At 40.2% G+C, this 16910-nt stretch overlaps 1 protein-coding gene across 2 annotated transcripts in view; it reads right to left on the bottom strand.

Moving 5' to 3' along the window:
* The window catches only part of NRAP (nebulin related anchoring protein), a 76443-nt gene extending 59533 nt beyond the window's left edge, over nt 1-16910 (bottom strand). For both annotated transcript variants that reach the window (XM_017892500.1, XM_017892501.1), the window contains exons 1-9: nt 16651-16910; nt 16198-16292; nt 15531-15618; nt 10264-10368; nt 6835-6939; nt 5748-5852; nt 4618-4722; nt 3241-3348; nt 2841-2945 (exon numbers count right to left, since the gene is read on the bottom strand). In XM_017892500.1, coding sequence (XP_017747989.1) covers nt 2841-2945; nt 3241-3348; nt 4618-4722; nt 5748-5852; nt 6835-6939; nt 10264-10368; nt 15531-15618; nt 16198-16292; nt 16651-16722 — 888 coding nt within the window. In that variant the 5' untranslated portion in view covers nt 16723-16910. The remainder of the gene's footprint in view (nt 1-2840; nt 2946-3240; nt 3349-4617; nt 4723-5747; nt 5853-6834; nt 6940-10263; nt 10369-15530; nt 15619-16197; nt 16293-16650) is intronic.

Genomic DNA, 16910 nt, shown 5'->3' with positions numbered 1-16910 from the left:
CTTCATCCTCCGGTAGTACTGTCTCCCCCAGTGGTACTTCATCCTCCGGTAGTACTGTCTCCCCCAGTGGTACTTCATCCTCCGGTAGTACTGTCTCCCCCAGTGGTACTTCATCCTCCGGTAGTACTGTCTCCCCAGTGGTACTTCATCCTCCGGTAGTACTGTCTCCCCAGTGGTACTGTCTCCCCAGTGGTACTGTCTCCCCAGTGGTACTATCTCCCCCAGTGGTACTGTCTCCCCCAGTGGTACTGTCTCCCCTGGTGGTACTGCATCCCCTGATGGTACTGTCTCCCCTGGTGGTACTGTCTCCCCTGGTGGTACTGCATTCCCCGGTAGTACTGTCTCCCTCAGTGGTGCTGTCTCCCCCAGTGGTGCTGTCTCCCCCAGTGGGTGGTACTGTCTCCCCAGTGGTACTTCATCCCCGGTAGTACTGTCTCCCCCAGTGGTACTGTCTCCCCCGGTGGTACTGTCTCCACTGGTGGTACTGTCTCCTCCAGTGGTACTGCCTTCCCCAGTAGTATGTGTCATGTAACCAGAAAAGGAGTATTATATAATTTTTGTAATTTGGGAGGAAAAACTTCGAATTACCATAAGATTATCTGAAATGGGACTAACTGTATATTTCAGACTAAGGATTACAATCTTTGTCTTAATCCTTTCTTTTTTCTTCCCCACACCAACCATCCGCTCCCAGAAAGGAAAACCTTCTCTTTCATGATGCTGTCATCACATGACGGATAACCCCTCCCTGGCAGCCAGATGTACTTTAAGACCCAGCTTAGAGACAACCTTCTCCTCGTAGAAGTCCTTCAGTCCTCCCTCACCCCTGGACCTGCCCCAGGCAGAGTCCTCTGTGTTTTCACTGTACTTTTAGCACAAATCTGGAACAGCCCATATGGTGCCCCCCTTAGGCTCATGACTCCATCTCTCTGTGGCCTCCTTCAAGCCAGGGGCCTGTCCAGCTCCAGCACCAGGGCTTGGACTGTGGCACACACATTTTCTAAAATAAAATAGTTGGGTCAGATTAGAAAATCCAGGCTCCCCGTTATCCAACAATGAAAACCATTTAGCCCGAGTTCTCCTTTTTGCCTGGCTGCCAGAATATTCTGGCCAAATATAATAAGTAATATGTTTTTTTAAAAGGTTCTCAAATTCTTTGGTAATCTGCTCTATGGCTTTGCCCATTCTGCTCTACAGTTCTGTGATTGTAACTTTACTCCAGTTTTTTTTTCTCTCTCTCTCTCTGTGTATATATATATATACATATATATATATATGTATGTATATATGTATGTTGTAAGTGTTAATCTTTTTTCAAGACACCTAATCCTGTTGATTACATGGTATAATCCTTTTAACAAGTCTAGTTACTTGTTAAAAAGAAGAATGAATTGGTTGGCATTTAAGGCACTACAGATATTTATAGTTATCTGCCTGCTGGCTTCTCTCTTGCTCCCTCCTCTTCATGCCCTGGCGAGTCATGCTAAATCACAACAGTGAAATGCCATACTAGACTGAGTCCTCTCAACAGCTGCTGACAGTGCTATCAAACAACACCCATTTTGATTCTTGCATTTGTTATTTTCAGGACTGAAAACTTCAATCAAAGCATCCTACTAATCAAGAACCAGCTATGACACTAAAAAGTTACATTTCATCTATACCTACAGTCATGTCTAGGTACACATATGAAATGATACATGTGTCTTATAACTACTGGTAGATAGGATTCGCCAAATACAGGACAAAATATTTTTTGCCAAATATAGAAGCCAGATATTTTTTTTAAAGCTGATTTTTAAAAGTTGTCCTGAGCTTTCCAAACAATATATTTAAAATACAAAACAAGTAAAACATTTTCACTGGTTTAAAGCACTAAAAGACCACTTAATTAACTTAGAGAATTTGATTAAATGGCCTTTTAAATTCAAAACCAAGCATTTCTGCTCCAGTAGACATTTTCAAAGGAGTCCCAACCGACCTTCAAACACATCCTAAGACTCATATGAGTATATGCCTAACTACGGCAATGTGTTTTTCTAAAGAACAGAAACAAATTCATTGTGGTTTTCTAAGTCATATGTGTTGTAGAGAGTGTACTTACTGCCAAATAATTCAAACAACTGCCCAATTATGAAAAAAAATCACTTGAACCCATAAAATGTATTCTTCCAATACACACTCGTGTTCTTCCAATGTTCTTTACTTGCAACTGTGAACAATAATGCTTCCTTTCTACCCTATAACACCTGGCTAGTACCAGAAAAGACAGAGGGATGTGCAAATAATAATTAGCTTGTGATTATCATCTTAATCTTTTTTTTTACTCCCTGTCAAGACATAGTTCATCTGAGAAGTGAAATTAGAAAAAGGGTTTGCATTCTCTGGCATACTGATTTATCTACCAACCTAGATAACAAATTCACTTTCTAAGAAAATGAGCCCCACTACTCAGTGAAATGCTCAATATTTTTCAAGATGCATTTTGATCTCTACGTTGCTTATGATAGAGCCCAGCTAAGCTTAGCTGATCTTAGTCCTTGGGACTGTTCTTCAATGGACAGATAAGAATGCTTTCTTCTTGGCCAAGCCACCATATTGGTGTAAGTCATTTATTTATTTAAAAAAAGAAAGTGCCTTAATCTGTTTTCCTAAGTGGGTCAAGTTGAGCCCTGTACAACTGTTTGTCCACTACTTTCTATCTTGGAAAATCTACCTTTCATAAATAAGGTAAAGATAAACGACAGCCCCACCCCTGATTAAATGGTCATAGCTGTATCACAGCCTAGAAGGGGCTAAACATGGAAAAGAGCAGGGCAGGAGATCATTTTATCACATACCTGACCATATTGGTCTGCACATTCCCTTGTCAACATGCCCTCAGCTCCAATGGCTGGACCAGCCATTCCCCTCATTTCTTTTTGATATTGTTGATGGTACCTCACCTGTTTGAAGGCAAAGGACAAACTCGGTGAATTTGACTCCCATACACAGGAGCCAAAAGAGTAAAAGTGAATGTCTTAATGGAATATTCTTTTTCTGCTTGGATCTAGGGAGTAGGTATGTCTCAGACATAAAAGTGCCGGGTCATTGTCATGGTAAAATTCACTTAAAACTATGAAAGAAAACTACTCCCTGGCTTCAGGGTAAATGCAAAAGTCGACAGGAAGTTGGACTCCTCAGACCCAGGTTCACATTCCTCTTTCTCCCTAACATGACCACATCGTCAAGGAAACTTACATCACTTGCCAGCTCATTGGCTCTTTTGGCTATCTGATAGGCGGGTGTGATCATCGCAGGGAAACTGCCTTTCCCTCTTTGTTCTTCATAGTCCTCTGTGTATCTCACCTGAAATGAAAAAAAAAATATATGAATCACATGCCCCAATCCTACTGTTTATCAGATGATCTTAGTGAGATGCTCTGCTAAGGGTTCCATGACATCCTGCCCATCTCCTGTCATAGCTCATACGGCATATAACTGGCTTACTGTTTGATGGGCCATGTGCATCTTATTCACCTTCTTATTCCCAATACCCAGCACAGTGCCTGGCACATGGAGACACCCAATGTGGAATTCAACACGTGCTTGCTAAGCACCTGGTGCAGGCCAGGCACTGGGCCTGGGCAGAGGAATAAGTCTTCAGCCCTCAAGGAGTTGTCAGCCATGTTTGGGAGACACAAGAGTCTTCTCAACCCCAGATCGAGGCTAAGGCAAGAGGAAACCATGTATTAAGCAGAAGTTGGATTTCTGCTTCAATGTCCCATTCAGAACAACACTAAATTCTTGATTTTATTATGCTATGGAACATTTGGGTTATGTAAATGCAAGTGGTAAAAGTTGTTTAGAAATTATGTTCTCTGATTTGCAGTGGCAAGAGAGATTTCTCTCAGATTACTCAGATACATCCAATTTGGTGTTAATCCAATCTAAAGTTTTCTCTTTAAAGAAGTGTTTTTGCAAGGTCTCTGCTAACTGACTTATCAAACCCAACCATCCTTGACCTCAGGAATTTCTTCTTGGTACCCATGCAGGACTAGAATGTCTCCTACATTCTCCCTCCCTCTACCTCCAAGCAAGGAAAGAAAGAGGAATCTCAAGTGCAAACCACTGCATCTTGGTCTCCCCCATCTCTCTCTCTCTTTTTTTTATTTAATTTAATTTTAAGTTCTAGAATATATGTGCAGGATGTGCAGGTTTGTTACATAGGTAAATGTGTGCCATGGTGGTTTGCTGTATCTATCAGCTCATCACCTAGGTATTAAGCCCGGCATGCATTAGCTATTTATCCTGATGCTCTCCCTCCCGCCAGCTCCCCACCATGGGCCCTAGTGTGTGTTGTTCCCCTCCCTGTGTCCATGTGTTCTCATTGCTCAGCTCCCACTTTTAAGTGAGAACATGGGGTGTTTGGATTTCTGTTCCTGTATTGGTCTGCTGAGGATCATGGCCTCCAGCTCCATCCATGTCCCTGCAAAGGACATGATCTTTTTCCTTTTTATCATTCTATTATAAAGATACACGCACGTGTATGTTCATTGCAGCACTATTCACAAGAGCAAAGACGAGGAATCAACCCAAATGCCCATCAGTGATGGACTGGCCTCCCTCCTTTCTTACATCACTTTGAAGCTGTGCCACAGCCTTGCTCCGTAGCAGCTCAGGAGTATCTGCCACCGTGGAGAACCTGGAGATGCGTTCATCGTGCCCTCTCTTATACTCCACCTGATGAGAAGACAGTAGAGTCAAGGGTGCACCCACCTCACAGCCTCTGCAATGACCTCTTCCTGTGGCTCTCCTAAAGCTGCACCATCAGGCTACACTCAACGCAAACCTGTGGCAAGTCTTCTGTGGCTTATTTCATGGGCTCCTCCTCAAAAAGTATCTATACCAATGTGCTAAGTCCAGGAGTGTGCCAGGGATTGCCACACTCCAACAAATATTGACTTGCTTAATCTCCATAACAATCACATTTGGCATGACCAATGTTTTCCTCACTTTACAAATGAGAAGCCAAGGAAGAGAGAAATTAAGTAATTTGTCCACGGTCACTTAGCACTAAGGGATAGGATTCAAATTTCAGCATTCTGGCTCCAAAATCTGAGTTTTTAACAAATAAACTTTGCTACTCTTTCGGTGGACCTGACACCCAGTTAAAAATTCGTGTCTTCGGCTGGGCGCGGTGGCTCACATCTGTAATCCCAGCACTTTGGGAGGCTGAGGCGGGTAGATCACAAGGTCACCACTGTCGCCCTGGCCAACATGGTGAAACCCCATCGCTACTAAAAATACAAAAATTAGCTGGGTGTGGTGGCGGGCACCTGTAGTCCAGCTACTCGGGAGGCTGAGGCAGGAGAATCACTTGAACCCGGGAGGCGGAGGTTGCAGTGAGCCGAGATTGCGCCACTGCACTCCAGCTGGTGACAGAGCAAGACTCCTTCTCACAAAAAATAAAAATAAAAAAAATAAAAATAAATAATGTCTTCAATGCTAAAGCAAACTCAAGAAATCATGTGGTCCAGACTTTGGGTGAACTACACAGTCTTCTCTGTATTTTACAGATATGGTCCAATCACCGCACAGAGAATACTTGACAGGGAAAAGGTAAAAACACAGTTTTCTCTGTAATATGACACCTGTGGTACCTACCTCCCCAAAGCACTCTTTTATTGTTTTTTCCCTAAATCATGGGGGTTCGTTAATGACACAAATTAGCATAATCTATGGTGAAAAAGCACCCAGACACTCACTTGGCTGGCCAGCTGGTTGGCTTTCTTGGCCCTTTGATAAGCAGGTGTGATCATGGCTGGAAAGCTCCCCTTGCCCCTGGGTTGCTCATAGTCTTCTGTATATTCCTGTTGGTCAGAACCAATGTCAGCCCAAGAACTGAGATGATATTGAATGACAACTAAGAAAACTGCAATAAAACCAATGAAACTAGATTTATAAAGTACTTCGGAAATATTTCAATCACCTGTAATAAATGTAAATATGGTTTATAATTGGCAATTTGAATAAAACCATCAGCACTGAAGAACTCATATTTCCCATGTCAAAGGGGCTCCTCTTCAATGTTCATATCAAAATATGGGGACCTAGCACAACTCAAGGGCTGCCCTTTGACTCTAGGGCCTGTAGGTAACACAGCCATTAATTAATACATGAGTGACTTTCCTGTAACTCGTCTGCTAGCAAGAGTCCTACAGTATTGGAAGTAAAATGTCTCTTATTCCTTCCTTCTGACTTTCTGAATATCTCTGATGATTAGTTTTCCTAATGAGACTTATCACCTTAGCATTTGTGTTTCTAGCGTTTTCTTTCCATTTTCTAAAGGAAAAGTCATGAGGACTAACAGTGTTTTCCAAAGTAGATTCTTCAAAGGGTAAGTGTACCTAGAGGTAACCAGGAGGGACCTAGTTACCTAGAATGTAACCTGTGCAAATGGTTGAGGATTTCCACAATTCAGGCTAAAATTGTCTTCCCTATGTGAAGGGCTGCTAAGGTCTCTTACGATTCTGGAGGTCAGTACTTTAAAATGGGCCATCAGGGATGGTTGCTTCTGGAGGTTCTAGAGGATTATCTGTTTCTCTGCCTTTTCCAGCTTCTACAGGCCCCCACATTTCTAGGTCCTGCCCTACATGGCTTTGGCCTCTGCTTCTGTCACCGCATCACCTTTCCTCTGACTCTGACCCTCCTGGTTCTGGGGATTAGGACATGGGTATCTTTGGGGATGATAGCATCATTCTGTCTACCACAATTGTAAAAGTCAAAGAACAGTCAAACTAATTGCTAAGTAATTGCTAAACCAATTCCTAAAGCAATTTCTAGGGTGCTTACCTCACCAAGAGACTTTCGAGCCTCAACCATCCTTACAATTTCGGGGTCTGGCAGAGCTCCTGGGCACCAAGCATTCCCTTCCCTATATCCAGTCCAATAGGCTCTCTACAAAGGAAGCACACGAAGGGATACAAACACATGTCCCAGACTCCCAGTAACACATACATTGTCAAAAGAAGATATTCTTAAACATTATAAACTCCTATTGGTAAATCCTGGGTCTCAGCTAACTGAAATGTTCATTTATTTCAGGCTAGAAAATGACCTAAGTTTCTAAATAATTGAACTTTCTGAAAGCCACTATGTCACAGGAAAATTTGGAATATAACAGCATTTTCTTGCACACCACTGCATCAGGATTAGGTGAGGAGGAGGGAAAATCACTGTGGTCAGGTAATCTGAGATTAATCAACATTATTCAGACAAATGTCAAAAACCTACTACCTGTTACTTGACAACTGACAATGGAAAGAAAAGAAAAAAAAAAAGGAAAAGCAAAGTTTCTCTTTTAAGATACTCATGACCTACCACCTTGGGAGATAAAACTAACATGAAAAAAATAGCAATTAGAAAATAGTTATGGTTTAAGTGTATTGTCTGAGTGATAAGTACAATAAGAATCTTTAAAAAGCAGTCTGTAAGAGATGGGTCCCATTTGGGGCAGGAAGATAGAATTTGAGCTGTACCTCCAGGGCTGAGGGCAATTAGCAGAGGCCAAGGGAGAAAAAATGGCATCCACTCTAGAAGGTCAGTTCCATGACGGCAGGGATTTTTGTGTTTGGTTCACTAATGCATCCCAAAAGCTTGGAACAGTATGTAGCAACTCATAGACTCAATAATTATTTGTTGAATAAATTCCAGGAATGTGGGCTGCCATGAATAAAAGCATGAAGGCAGTGATGGGCTCAGTACTTAGGACCATGAGGAGGTAGGTTTGACTGGACCCGAGGGAAAGAGATGTGGAGCCAGGTGGGCTGGAGGGGGGCAAGTTGGACAGGTTGGGTAGAGCCAGCCTTTGGAGATCTGGAAAGACAGAGTATTCATATGTGAAATTACACTCAACCTGACTAGCAATTAGGGACATCTAAATTGAAACAAGATGCAGATTGTCCAAACACTTATCTGACAATACCAAGTGCTGATTAGAATGTGGGGAAACAGGCATTCTCACACACTGCCTTTGGGAGTATAAAATGTACAGCTATTTTAGAATGCAATTTGAGCCTCCATTAAAATTTAAAAGGGACATACCCTTTGATCTAGCAACTTTGTTTTTTCATTAGCTAGTCTAGAAAAAAACTCATTTGTGTACAAAAGAGGTCTTGAACAAGAGTGTTCATTGCAACTTTGCAATAGAAAAAAATTTTTTGAATAATCCTGTAATCCTGTCTATCAATAGGATAGTATGGTATTGTACATCCATTCTTTTTTGTTGTTGTTGTTGAGACAGAGGCTTGCTCTGTCACCCAGGATGGAGTGTAGTGGCACTATCTCAGCTTACTACAACCTCTGCCTCCCAGGTTCAAGCAATTCTCCTGCCTCAGCCTCCTGAGTAGCTGGGATTACAGGCACATACCACCATGTCTGGCTAATTTTTGTATTTTTAGTAGAGATGAGGTTTTGCCATGTTGGCCAGGCTGGTCTCGAACTCCTGACCTCAGGTGATCCACCCACTTCGGCCTCCCAAAGTGCTGGGATTACAGGTGTGAGCCATGGCACCCGGCCTTGTACATCCATTTTTAATGGTGCACCTATGATCCACCCATTCACGATGGCTTAAAAGGATGCTGATATAGAAATATTTCCAAGATATTTGTTGAGTGAAAACTACTTCACAACAATGCATATTGTTTCATGAAAAAAGTATACATTTAATATACTGTAAATGAAAAATAAAATTCTAAGCCCCCTACCCATCAGAACAGACCCCTCCTCTCAGCCAAGGACATTCCAAAGTTAACCTGCAAAACTGGTTTAGGCCATGATGGGAAGGGGAAGGTTGAACATGTCTCATTATACCCGCCTCCCTTTTGGAATTCAGGAAAAGCCTACCGACCAGTATTAACACCAACACAGACTTTAAGTCTGATAAGAAATATTTACAATCTATTCTCTCTGAAACCTGCTACTTGGAGGCTTCATCTGCATGATAAAACTTTGGTCTCCACAATCCCTTATTGTAATCCAGACATTTCTTTCTATTGATTTCAGGTCTTTAGTTAATAACTCTTTCAACCAACTGCCAATCAGAAAACTTCAAATCTACCTACAACCTGAAAGCCCCTACTTCGAGTTGTCCTGCCTTTCCAGATGGAACCAATGTACACCTCACATGTACTGATTGATGTCTCATGTCTCCCTAAAATGTATAAAAGCAAGCTGTACTCTGACCACCTCTGGCACAGGTTGTCAGGACCTCCTGAGGCTGTGTCGTGGGCATATCCTTAACCTTGGCAAAATAAACTTTCTAAATGGATTGAGACCTGTCTCAGATACTTTTGGTTTATATAACATATATACGTATATAATTTTCAATAACAAATAATACTAGCTGATATTTATTGTGCCTACCACTGTTCTAAGATCTTTTGATCATCACAATATCATTATGTTAGGAAGTGTTTGAAGTTCACCTTACAGATGAGAAAGTTGAAGTAAAGAATGGTTAAATAACTCATTCAAGATCCTTCAATAAATGGTAGTAAACATGTCCAAATGTAAACTCTAGAAAGACAGATATAGATAGTTTTATTTGCAAATCAAGAGAGAAAAGTCTGGAAGGATGCTACCGACAAGATTGATGAAAGCGGGTACTTCTACAGAGAAAACTGGAATTGGAGGTGGTGGATAAAGGGTTACCTTTGTACTGTTTGGATTTTTTTTTTTTTACAGTAAGAATAATGTAAATTCTTATGCACATATTATGTGTGTAAATAAAATAAATGGCTAAGGAATTCTGAAATGATGAGTCTGTCAACAGACAGGGGAGGTGGGAAGAGTATAAGTCAGGGATACCCGGGAAGGGTGGAGAGAGGCTGGAGAGAGGACAGCCCAGACGAGGGAAAGGAGCCATCTTGGTAACCTCGTAAAGGTCCAGGCAGGAAATGATGTGGATCAGAACTGGGAGAGTGGAGAGGAAGGGGTGGAGCTGAGTGAAGTGTCAGAGAAAGAAAGAGTAGTCTTCGTTTCAAACCTGGGTGATAGAAATATAGTGGCTGGAAGGGGAAGACAGTGAACCTGGTCTGGGGCAGATAGAGTTCAGGTGATGTTAGGACACGCTGATTGAGGTCTTCCATAGACAGTTGGAATTACAAACTGGATGAAAGGAAACCTACTTGATTTTCTCTAGAAGTAATAATAATAATACATTCAGTTGACATAGTATGTCACTCTTTCTTTTTCCAAACCCACTTATCACTTTTCTCTCACCTCATTTGCCAGTGGCTGCCTGTTAGGTGTACTTTCCTTATCCTTGGATTTCATGTCCCAATGAAAAACTGATTTAAACTGTTCACCATCTTCTTGGTCATGGATCTGCACAAGGAAGATGTTGTCAGTGATGTTTCCATCAGAAAAGAGAAAAAAAATAGACAAACAATTCCTAGCTAAAATTGGGGGATTTTGCTCAGTCTCAACTGCAAAGCACTGAGCTACAAGGCACACTGCGCTGTCAGTCTCCCTGTGGTTTCATCTGCACCACCAACCAGGTGGCACATATAGAGCACCTGCTGTGTGCAAAGCTCTTTGGAGCAGTGCAATTAAAGTGACCAAGATAAAGTCTTTATAAACCTACCACACAATACAAATTAGAGTAACCTGAGAAAACATTGGGCATTAGAGTAGTGGTTCTTAATTTTAGTCGTGTAATCATCACCCAGGGAGCTTGTTAAAATGTTGGCTTCCCAATTTTGTGTCTCACAATTTTACCTTTAACACCCTGATTTTTAATAAACCTTGAGTTAATTTTTATATATAGATAAGGGTCAAGGTTCATTTTTTTCTATATAAATACCCAATTACTACAGTACTGTTTATTGAAAAATCATTCTTGCTATGGTAAATTGCAGTGATGCCTTTCTCATAATTCAAGTGACCATATACATGCAGCCCTATTTCTGGACCTTGTATTGGAGTCCACTGGTCTATTTCTCTCTTCTTGTGCCAATTCTATGCTGAGTTAATAGAATAAGTCTGCTTTTATAGAGTAAGTCTTGAAATCTGGTGAGTCCTTCAATTTTGTTCTTCGGTTTCTTGGCTATTTTAGGAGCTTTGTGTTTTTTTATTCGTTTCAGAATCAGTCTGTCCATTTCCACAGAAAAACACCAGGATTTTGAATGGGACTGCCTTGAATGTATAGATTAATTGGGGGAAACTGACCTCTCAGTAACATCTTCATAACCTTGAGATAGACAAAGATTTCTTAAATGTAAAAAGGACTAACTATAAAAGAAAAAAAATCAGAAGGTCTTAGGTCCAAACTAAGATATCAAAATTTATTAGGTAGGAAGTGGGGCCCAGAAATCTGCAAATTTGGCCAGGCGCAGTACCTCACGCCTGTAATCCCAGCACTTTGTGAGGCCGAGGCAGGCAGATCACTTGAGGCCAGGAGTTCGAGATCCGCTTAGCCAACACAGTGAAACCCCATCTCTCCTAAAAACAGAAAAAATTAGCTGAGCATGGTGCCGCACGCCTATAGTCCCAACTACTCAGGAAGCTGAGATATGAGAATCACTTGAAGCCGGGAGGCGGAGGTTGCAGTGAGCCGACATCATGCCACTGCACTCCAGCCTGGGCAAAAAAATGAGATCCCGAAAAAAAAAAAAAAAAAGAAAGAAAGAAGGAAAGAAAGAAGGAAGGAAGGAAGGAAGGAAGGAAGGAAGGAAGGAAGGAGGAAGGAGGAAGGAGGAAGGAGGAAGGAGGAAGGAAGAAGAAAGAAAGAAAGAAATCTGCAGTTTTTACAAGCTGAAGTTTAAATTCTTAATTTTAAACATAATGAGAAAACAAGCTCAGAGAAAAGTTTAAACCCAAAGAATTCTTGTTCCCTATCAAGGGCATCTTCTGACATTGACTCTCCACAGTTCCTACTGCTTAATGCTACTTGATGTGTACATTTTAAATATATACATTAAGAGATCTTTACATGCTTTTCCCTTGTATTTTTAAGAAACAAATGAACGTTACATAAACTTAAAGTAGGCTTTGTTTGTTTGTTTGTTTGTTTGCTTACCTACAAATAACACTACCAATATTTTGGGCCAGTTAATTATTTGTCATGGAGGACTGCCTCGAGCATGGCAAGATATTTAACAGCATCCCAGGTCTCTACCCACCAGATGCAATAATACCCCACCAACAGCAGTTGCGACATTCAATGTGTCCCCAGATAGTAACAAATGTCCCCTGGGTAGGGGTTGGGGAAAACTGCCCTCCTTGAGAACAATGTACTTTAGTAATCAGAAACACATGACCAAAATAGATATTCTGCCCACTTCTAGAAAGTTATATTTGCTGTCCTTCTTCCCCAGTGCAAATCTACCACTGGGGAGGGTTTGCCTCCTCCAGGGACCTTTCTTGAGATTCATGATTACATTGAGGAAATAGAAAGAGGAAAAAATGCCATAAATCTTACCAGTGGGGTAAGGAAGCATGAAGGGCTAAATTTCATTCTCTGAATAGAAAAAAAGCCTAGATGTTTTATTTTTCTAAAAATTCCATTCACACCTACCAAACAGGAAATTCTATCTTTGCAAATATTTATTTATTTTCAAAGGGTGACATTTAGGAACAAAACACTGCAAATCGGCTTTGAATGCCAACTTAAAATCTTTGCTTTTCTCCTTCATCACCATCACTGAATACTCTCTTTCCTTTTTTGATTTTAGCACGTGCACAATGAATTTATTTTTTATTCAATTGTCAAAGTCTCTCAGAGATCACAAGGAGGTGAAAGGTAATTCATATTTTATCTCCTCATATTTTAACTACCCTAGGGCAGTTGTAAGAGCGGGGCCCTGTAAGGGACATGGTTGTCCATTTTACTTTGTCCCTGGTGGGCAAGAAGGAGAAAGTGATCTCAGTAGACAACACACCACATACACACACACACACACACAGACACACACACACACCATATACACATATATACATACATACATACATAAACAATATACACACATATATACCACATATACTACAGTACCACATACACGTATACATCATCCCACCATGCATAGATACATATACATACATACACATATAATACATCACCCAAATACATGCATACAATACACATGAACATGTGCAGCACAAAACCCCATAACATGCACACACATCACATACAAACATATAGGTGTGTGTGCACAGCCATTCACACCTACATACACACATATACACACTCCCCAGATGCACACACACATATATACACACACATATACACTGTCACATAGACACAAACAAATACACACACGCAGGCTTCCTGGGAAGCTCACATCACTGTCTGTGGCTGGAAATAGAACTAGCAACAATCCTAGCCTTGCTCCAGGTTGGGCCTGTCATACACAGTTAAAATAAAGTGAGTCCACTCCCACTTCAAAAAAAGGAAAACAGTGTGTAACCTGTTGTGTGATTATAAGGTGGAGACATGCCCGCTGTGGCTCAGTTAGAGGGAAAATACAGACACTATGGGGATCTTTCTGTAGACAGTGTAATAAATGCAAACGGTATTCTGATGTAAAGTACATCTCCTCATATTTTATCTATCAAATCCTCGCTACACAACTGCAGAAACATCTGGATATTTGAAAACATGAACAACTGCTTTTTGTCTTCTGGAGAGTTTGCCACCCTCTGGGTATATATGAAAGTGAGCCACTAATAAATATTCTAAAGTTAAAGAGATCTGGATTTGTGCCCAACCAGCTGGGTAAACTAGGCAGGTTATTTAACCTCTCTGAGCCTCAGTTTCCTCAACTATAACATGATAATATTACAGAAGGCTCTTGTCAAGAACACATGAGATAATATAAATAACTTATCAGAGTGTTTAGCACTCTGTTTAAGTAAGAGCTATATTCAATATTTACTATAATTTCACGTAGCTGCCCTCAGACACCAAGAGATGAAAACAAAGTCCTGAAAGAATTAGGCTTCTCAGTAACCTAGGATTGCTTGTGAATTCTTAAGACTTGTGAATCCCTAGGAAGCAATGATATCTGAACAACAATTTGAGCCTCCGTTTCCTCATCGTAAAATGGGATAATAGCAGTATCAACTTCATTGGGTTGCGATGTATGTTAAATGAATTAAGTGCTTCTACAGTAAATGCTATATAAGCTTGTTAAATAAAAGACATAATAAACTCACAATTAGTTCTAAGCATTTAGTGAAAATAAGGTATCTTGGCAGCATGTGTAGAGAGCCACACAGCAAGACCACTACCTCTATCTCATATACAGTTTCTTGGGAGGAGGACAGTTGGGCAAGGAAGGGAGTCCGTATGAGGTGGAGCAACATTAGGAAGGGAATCTTGGGTAAAGAGGGATTACTAGAGAACCTTTCACCTCATGGGTAATTTTCTAATTTTAGAAAGCCACTAAAACTTCATCCCACAGAGCAACTTCGTGTGGGCATGGGTTATAGAAGCTCAATGATTCATCATTTTAATAGGTGCAAGAGTTACATCGATAGCTGGTTATTTGACAAAACTCCACTATTAAATTTTCAAGAGGTTGGATTTGGCAATGTGGCCTCCATGTTTACCTCCCCATCTCAACTCCACACCTCCTAAACTAAACTTCCTTTCCAAAGGAAAACATCTTTGACCTATTCGCACCCCAAGGGGAAAACAGGCTGTCAATAATCCTAAGTAATGACTGAATTCACAGAGACTTGAGTGTGAAACTAAAGGTTTTGATTTTATGTTCCAGAATGTTACAGGGAAAAGTCAAGATCCTCATAATATGTTCCAACTATGTAAGCATTGTTTTATGTAGTAAGCATTTAGTGTGTGCAGAGCCTACTCTATAAACTGTCATCATTTTATGAAACAGTCTTGAGCTGGTCAAGACACAAAGATTATACTGAAATCAAGGACCTCAATTATTCTATCTACATCATCCTGTATATTGGCCCCTAATATTGTGGGAGAACAAACAGTCACATTTGTTACTCAAATGCACTTTACGTGTGTATGTGGAGGAAATGGGCAGCTTCACACGCAGACAGACACTTAAAAACTTTACATGCGCCTAAGCATTGTTAATGGATATATAATATTTGCACATATTTGTGGAGTACATGTAATATTTTGTTATGTATTAGAATGTGTAATGATCAAGTCAGGGTATTTAGGGTGTTTCGCCTCAAGTATTATTTCTATTCCAGCTATTTTGAAATATATGATACATTGTTGTTAATTGTGGTCACCTTACTCTGCTATAGGACATTACAACGTATTCCTTCTTTTATTTATTTAATTTTCTAAGAAATAAAGAGAGGGTCTCACTAATGTTGCCCAGGCCAATCTCTAACTCCTAAGCTCAAACCATCTGCCTGCTTTGGCCTCCCAAAGTCTTGGGATTACAGGTGTGAGCCACCGTGCCTGGCTAGAACATATTTCTTCTATCTAATTGTACGTTTCTACCCAGTAACCAACCATTCTCCATACCCTCTGTCCCACTGAAAATTAAATAACTTACCCCACTGATGGCCTCTGGAAATGTCCTCACATTTAGATTTAATGGAGTGTGGTAGACACTGGTGAAAGTATTGTTCTTAGGGTTATGGCTACAACAAATAGGTATAAATCAAAATTAGAAATGTACTTTATCCAAATGATTGAGGGACTATTCTTAAGATTATTTTAAAATAATAACAGTTATTTTAAAAAATCAATAAATATAAAACTTAAAATTAAGTTCATGATTTTCCAGGCAATGCATCTTACAGAAAATAAAAGCAAATCACATAAAATCAACATATACAACTGAAAGCCTAAATTTAACTGGAAATGATCACTTGAAAACTTCCTGAAGAAAGTAAAAAAGGAATCTGAAATTATTTAAAAGAAAATACTTCAAAGCTCTATATGCATATTTATGGCCATTATATTTTTCTGCGCAATATTTAATCATCTGACATGAGGTTATAGTGGATATATTTGATCTTTTACTTGGAATAAATTTGAAATTTTGTGTCCATTGCATAAAATCCCACCTTAAGTCTCTTTAATGACAGGATACAAGTGAACACTTTGGGGAAGATATTTCTTGGATTTAACCCTGGGGGTATATGATTTGAACGTTTAATTGGCTCCTTGTTGAAAATAAAACTCAAGAGGTGGTGGTGGGGGCATCAAACACTTACGCGTGACAGTATGGCTTTTTCTGGTGACTCACAAAGTTATTAACAGACAGCATCATCTTGCAAACTTCACAGTGAAAACAGGCTTTATGCCATATCTAGAAATCATATAGAGAAGATTTAGCAATTACCTTTTCTCCTCCAGACTCAAGGTTCTTATATATTTTAGGGTACAAAAATGAACTTCGAGGATAAAATGGTGATTAAAAAAATTAAAACCACACACACAGCTATAACAACACTCACAGGTAAATAAAGGGATAACTTTTCTTTTGAGACAACATAGAAGAAATAGAAATGGGTAGAACTAAATAAAGGTGGGAAATACAACTTTTTCTTGTGGTTCAAAAAAATTTAACTGAAACTTAAATTTCCATATTTACCTATGTCCATATGTGAGAAAGTCAATTTCCTGTGTTTGTTATTATTCACAAAAGCGAAGAAACATCTACTGACCTGATCTATGCAGCTGATCTTCTCAGCAGGATAAACCCCATACCCACACCTAGAGCAAGCCTGCACATTCATCTCGAAGCCAGAAGGGAGAAGACAAAGATAGGCAACAGGCAAGAAATGCAAGGAGAATCCCCAGTCTAGTTCAAGCCTTCAAAATCCGACGTCTCTGAAATTCCTGTGGGTGCCTCGATCGTTCAGAGTCCAACTTCCACTTTCCTTTGCTGACCTTCTAGTTTGAAGTCAGCAGTTGGATGGTTTTT

This window comes from Rhinopithecus bieti, unplaced genomic scaffold (assembly GCF_001698545.2).
Source record: "Rhinopithecus bieti isolate Rb0 unplaced genomic scaffold, ASM169854v2 scaffold_21201, whole genome shotgun sequence".
Lineage (NCBI taxonomy): Eukaryota > Metazoa > Chordata > Mammalia > Primates > Cercopithecidae > Rhinopithecus > Rhinopithecus bieti.
This window is presented reverse-complemented; position numbering and strand designations above follow the sequence as displayed.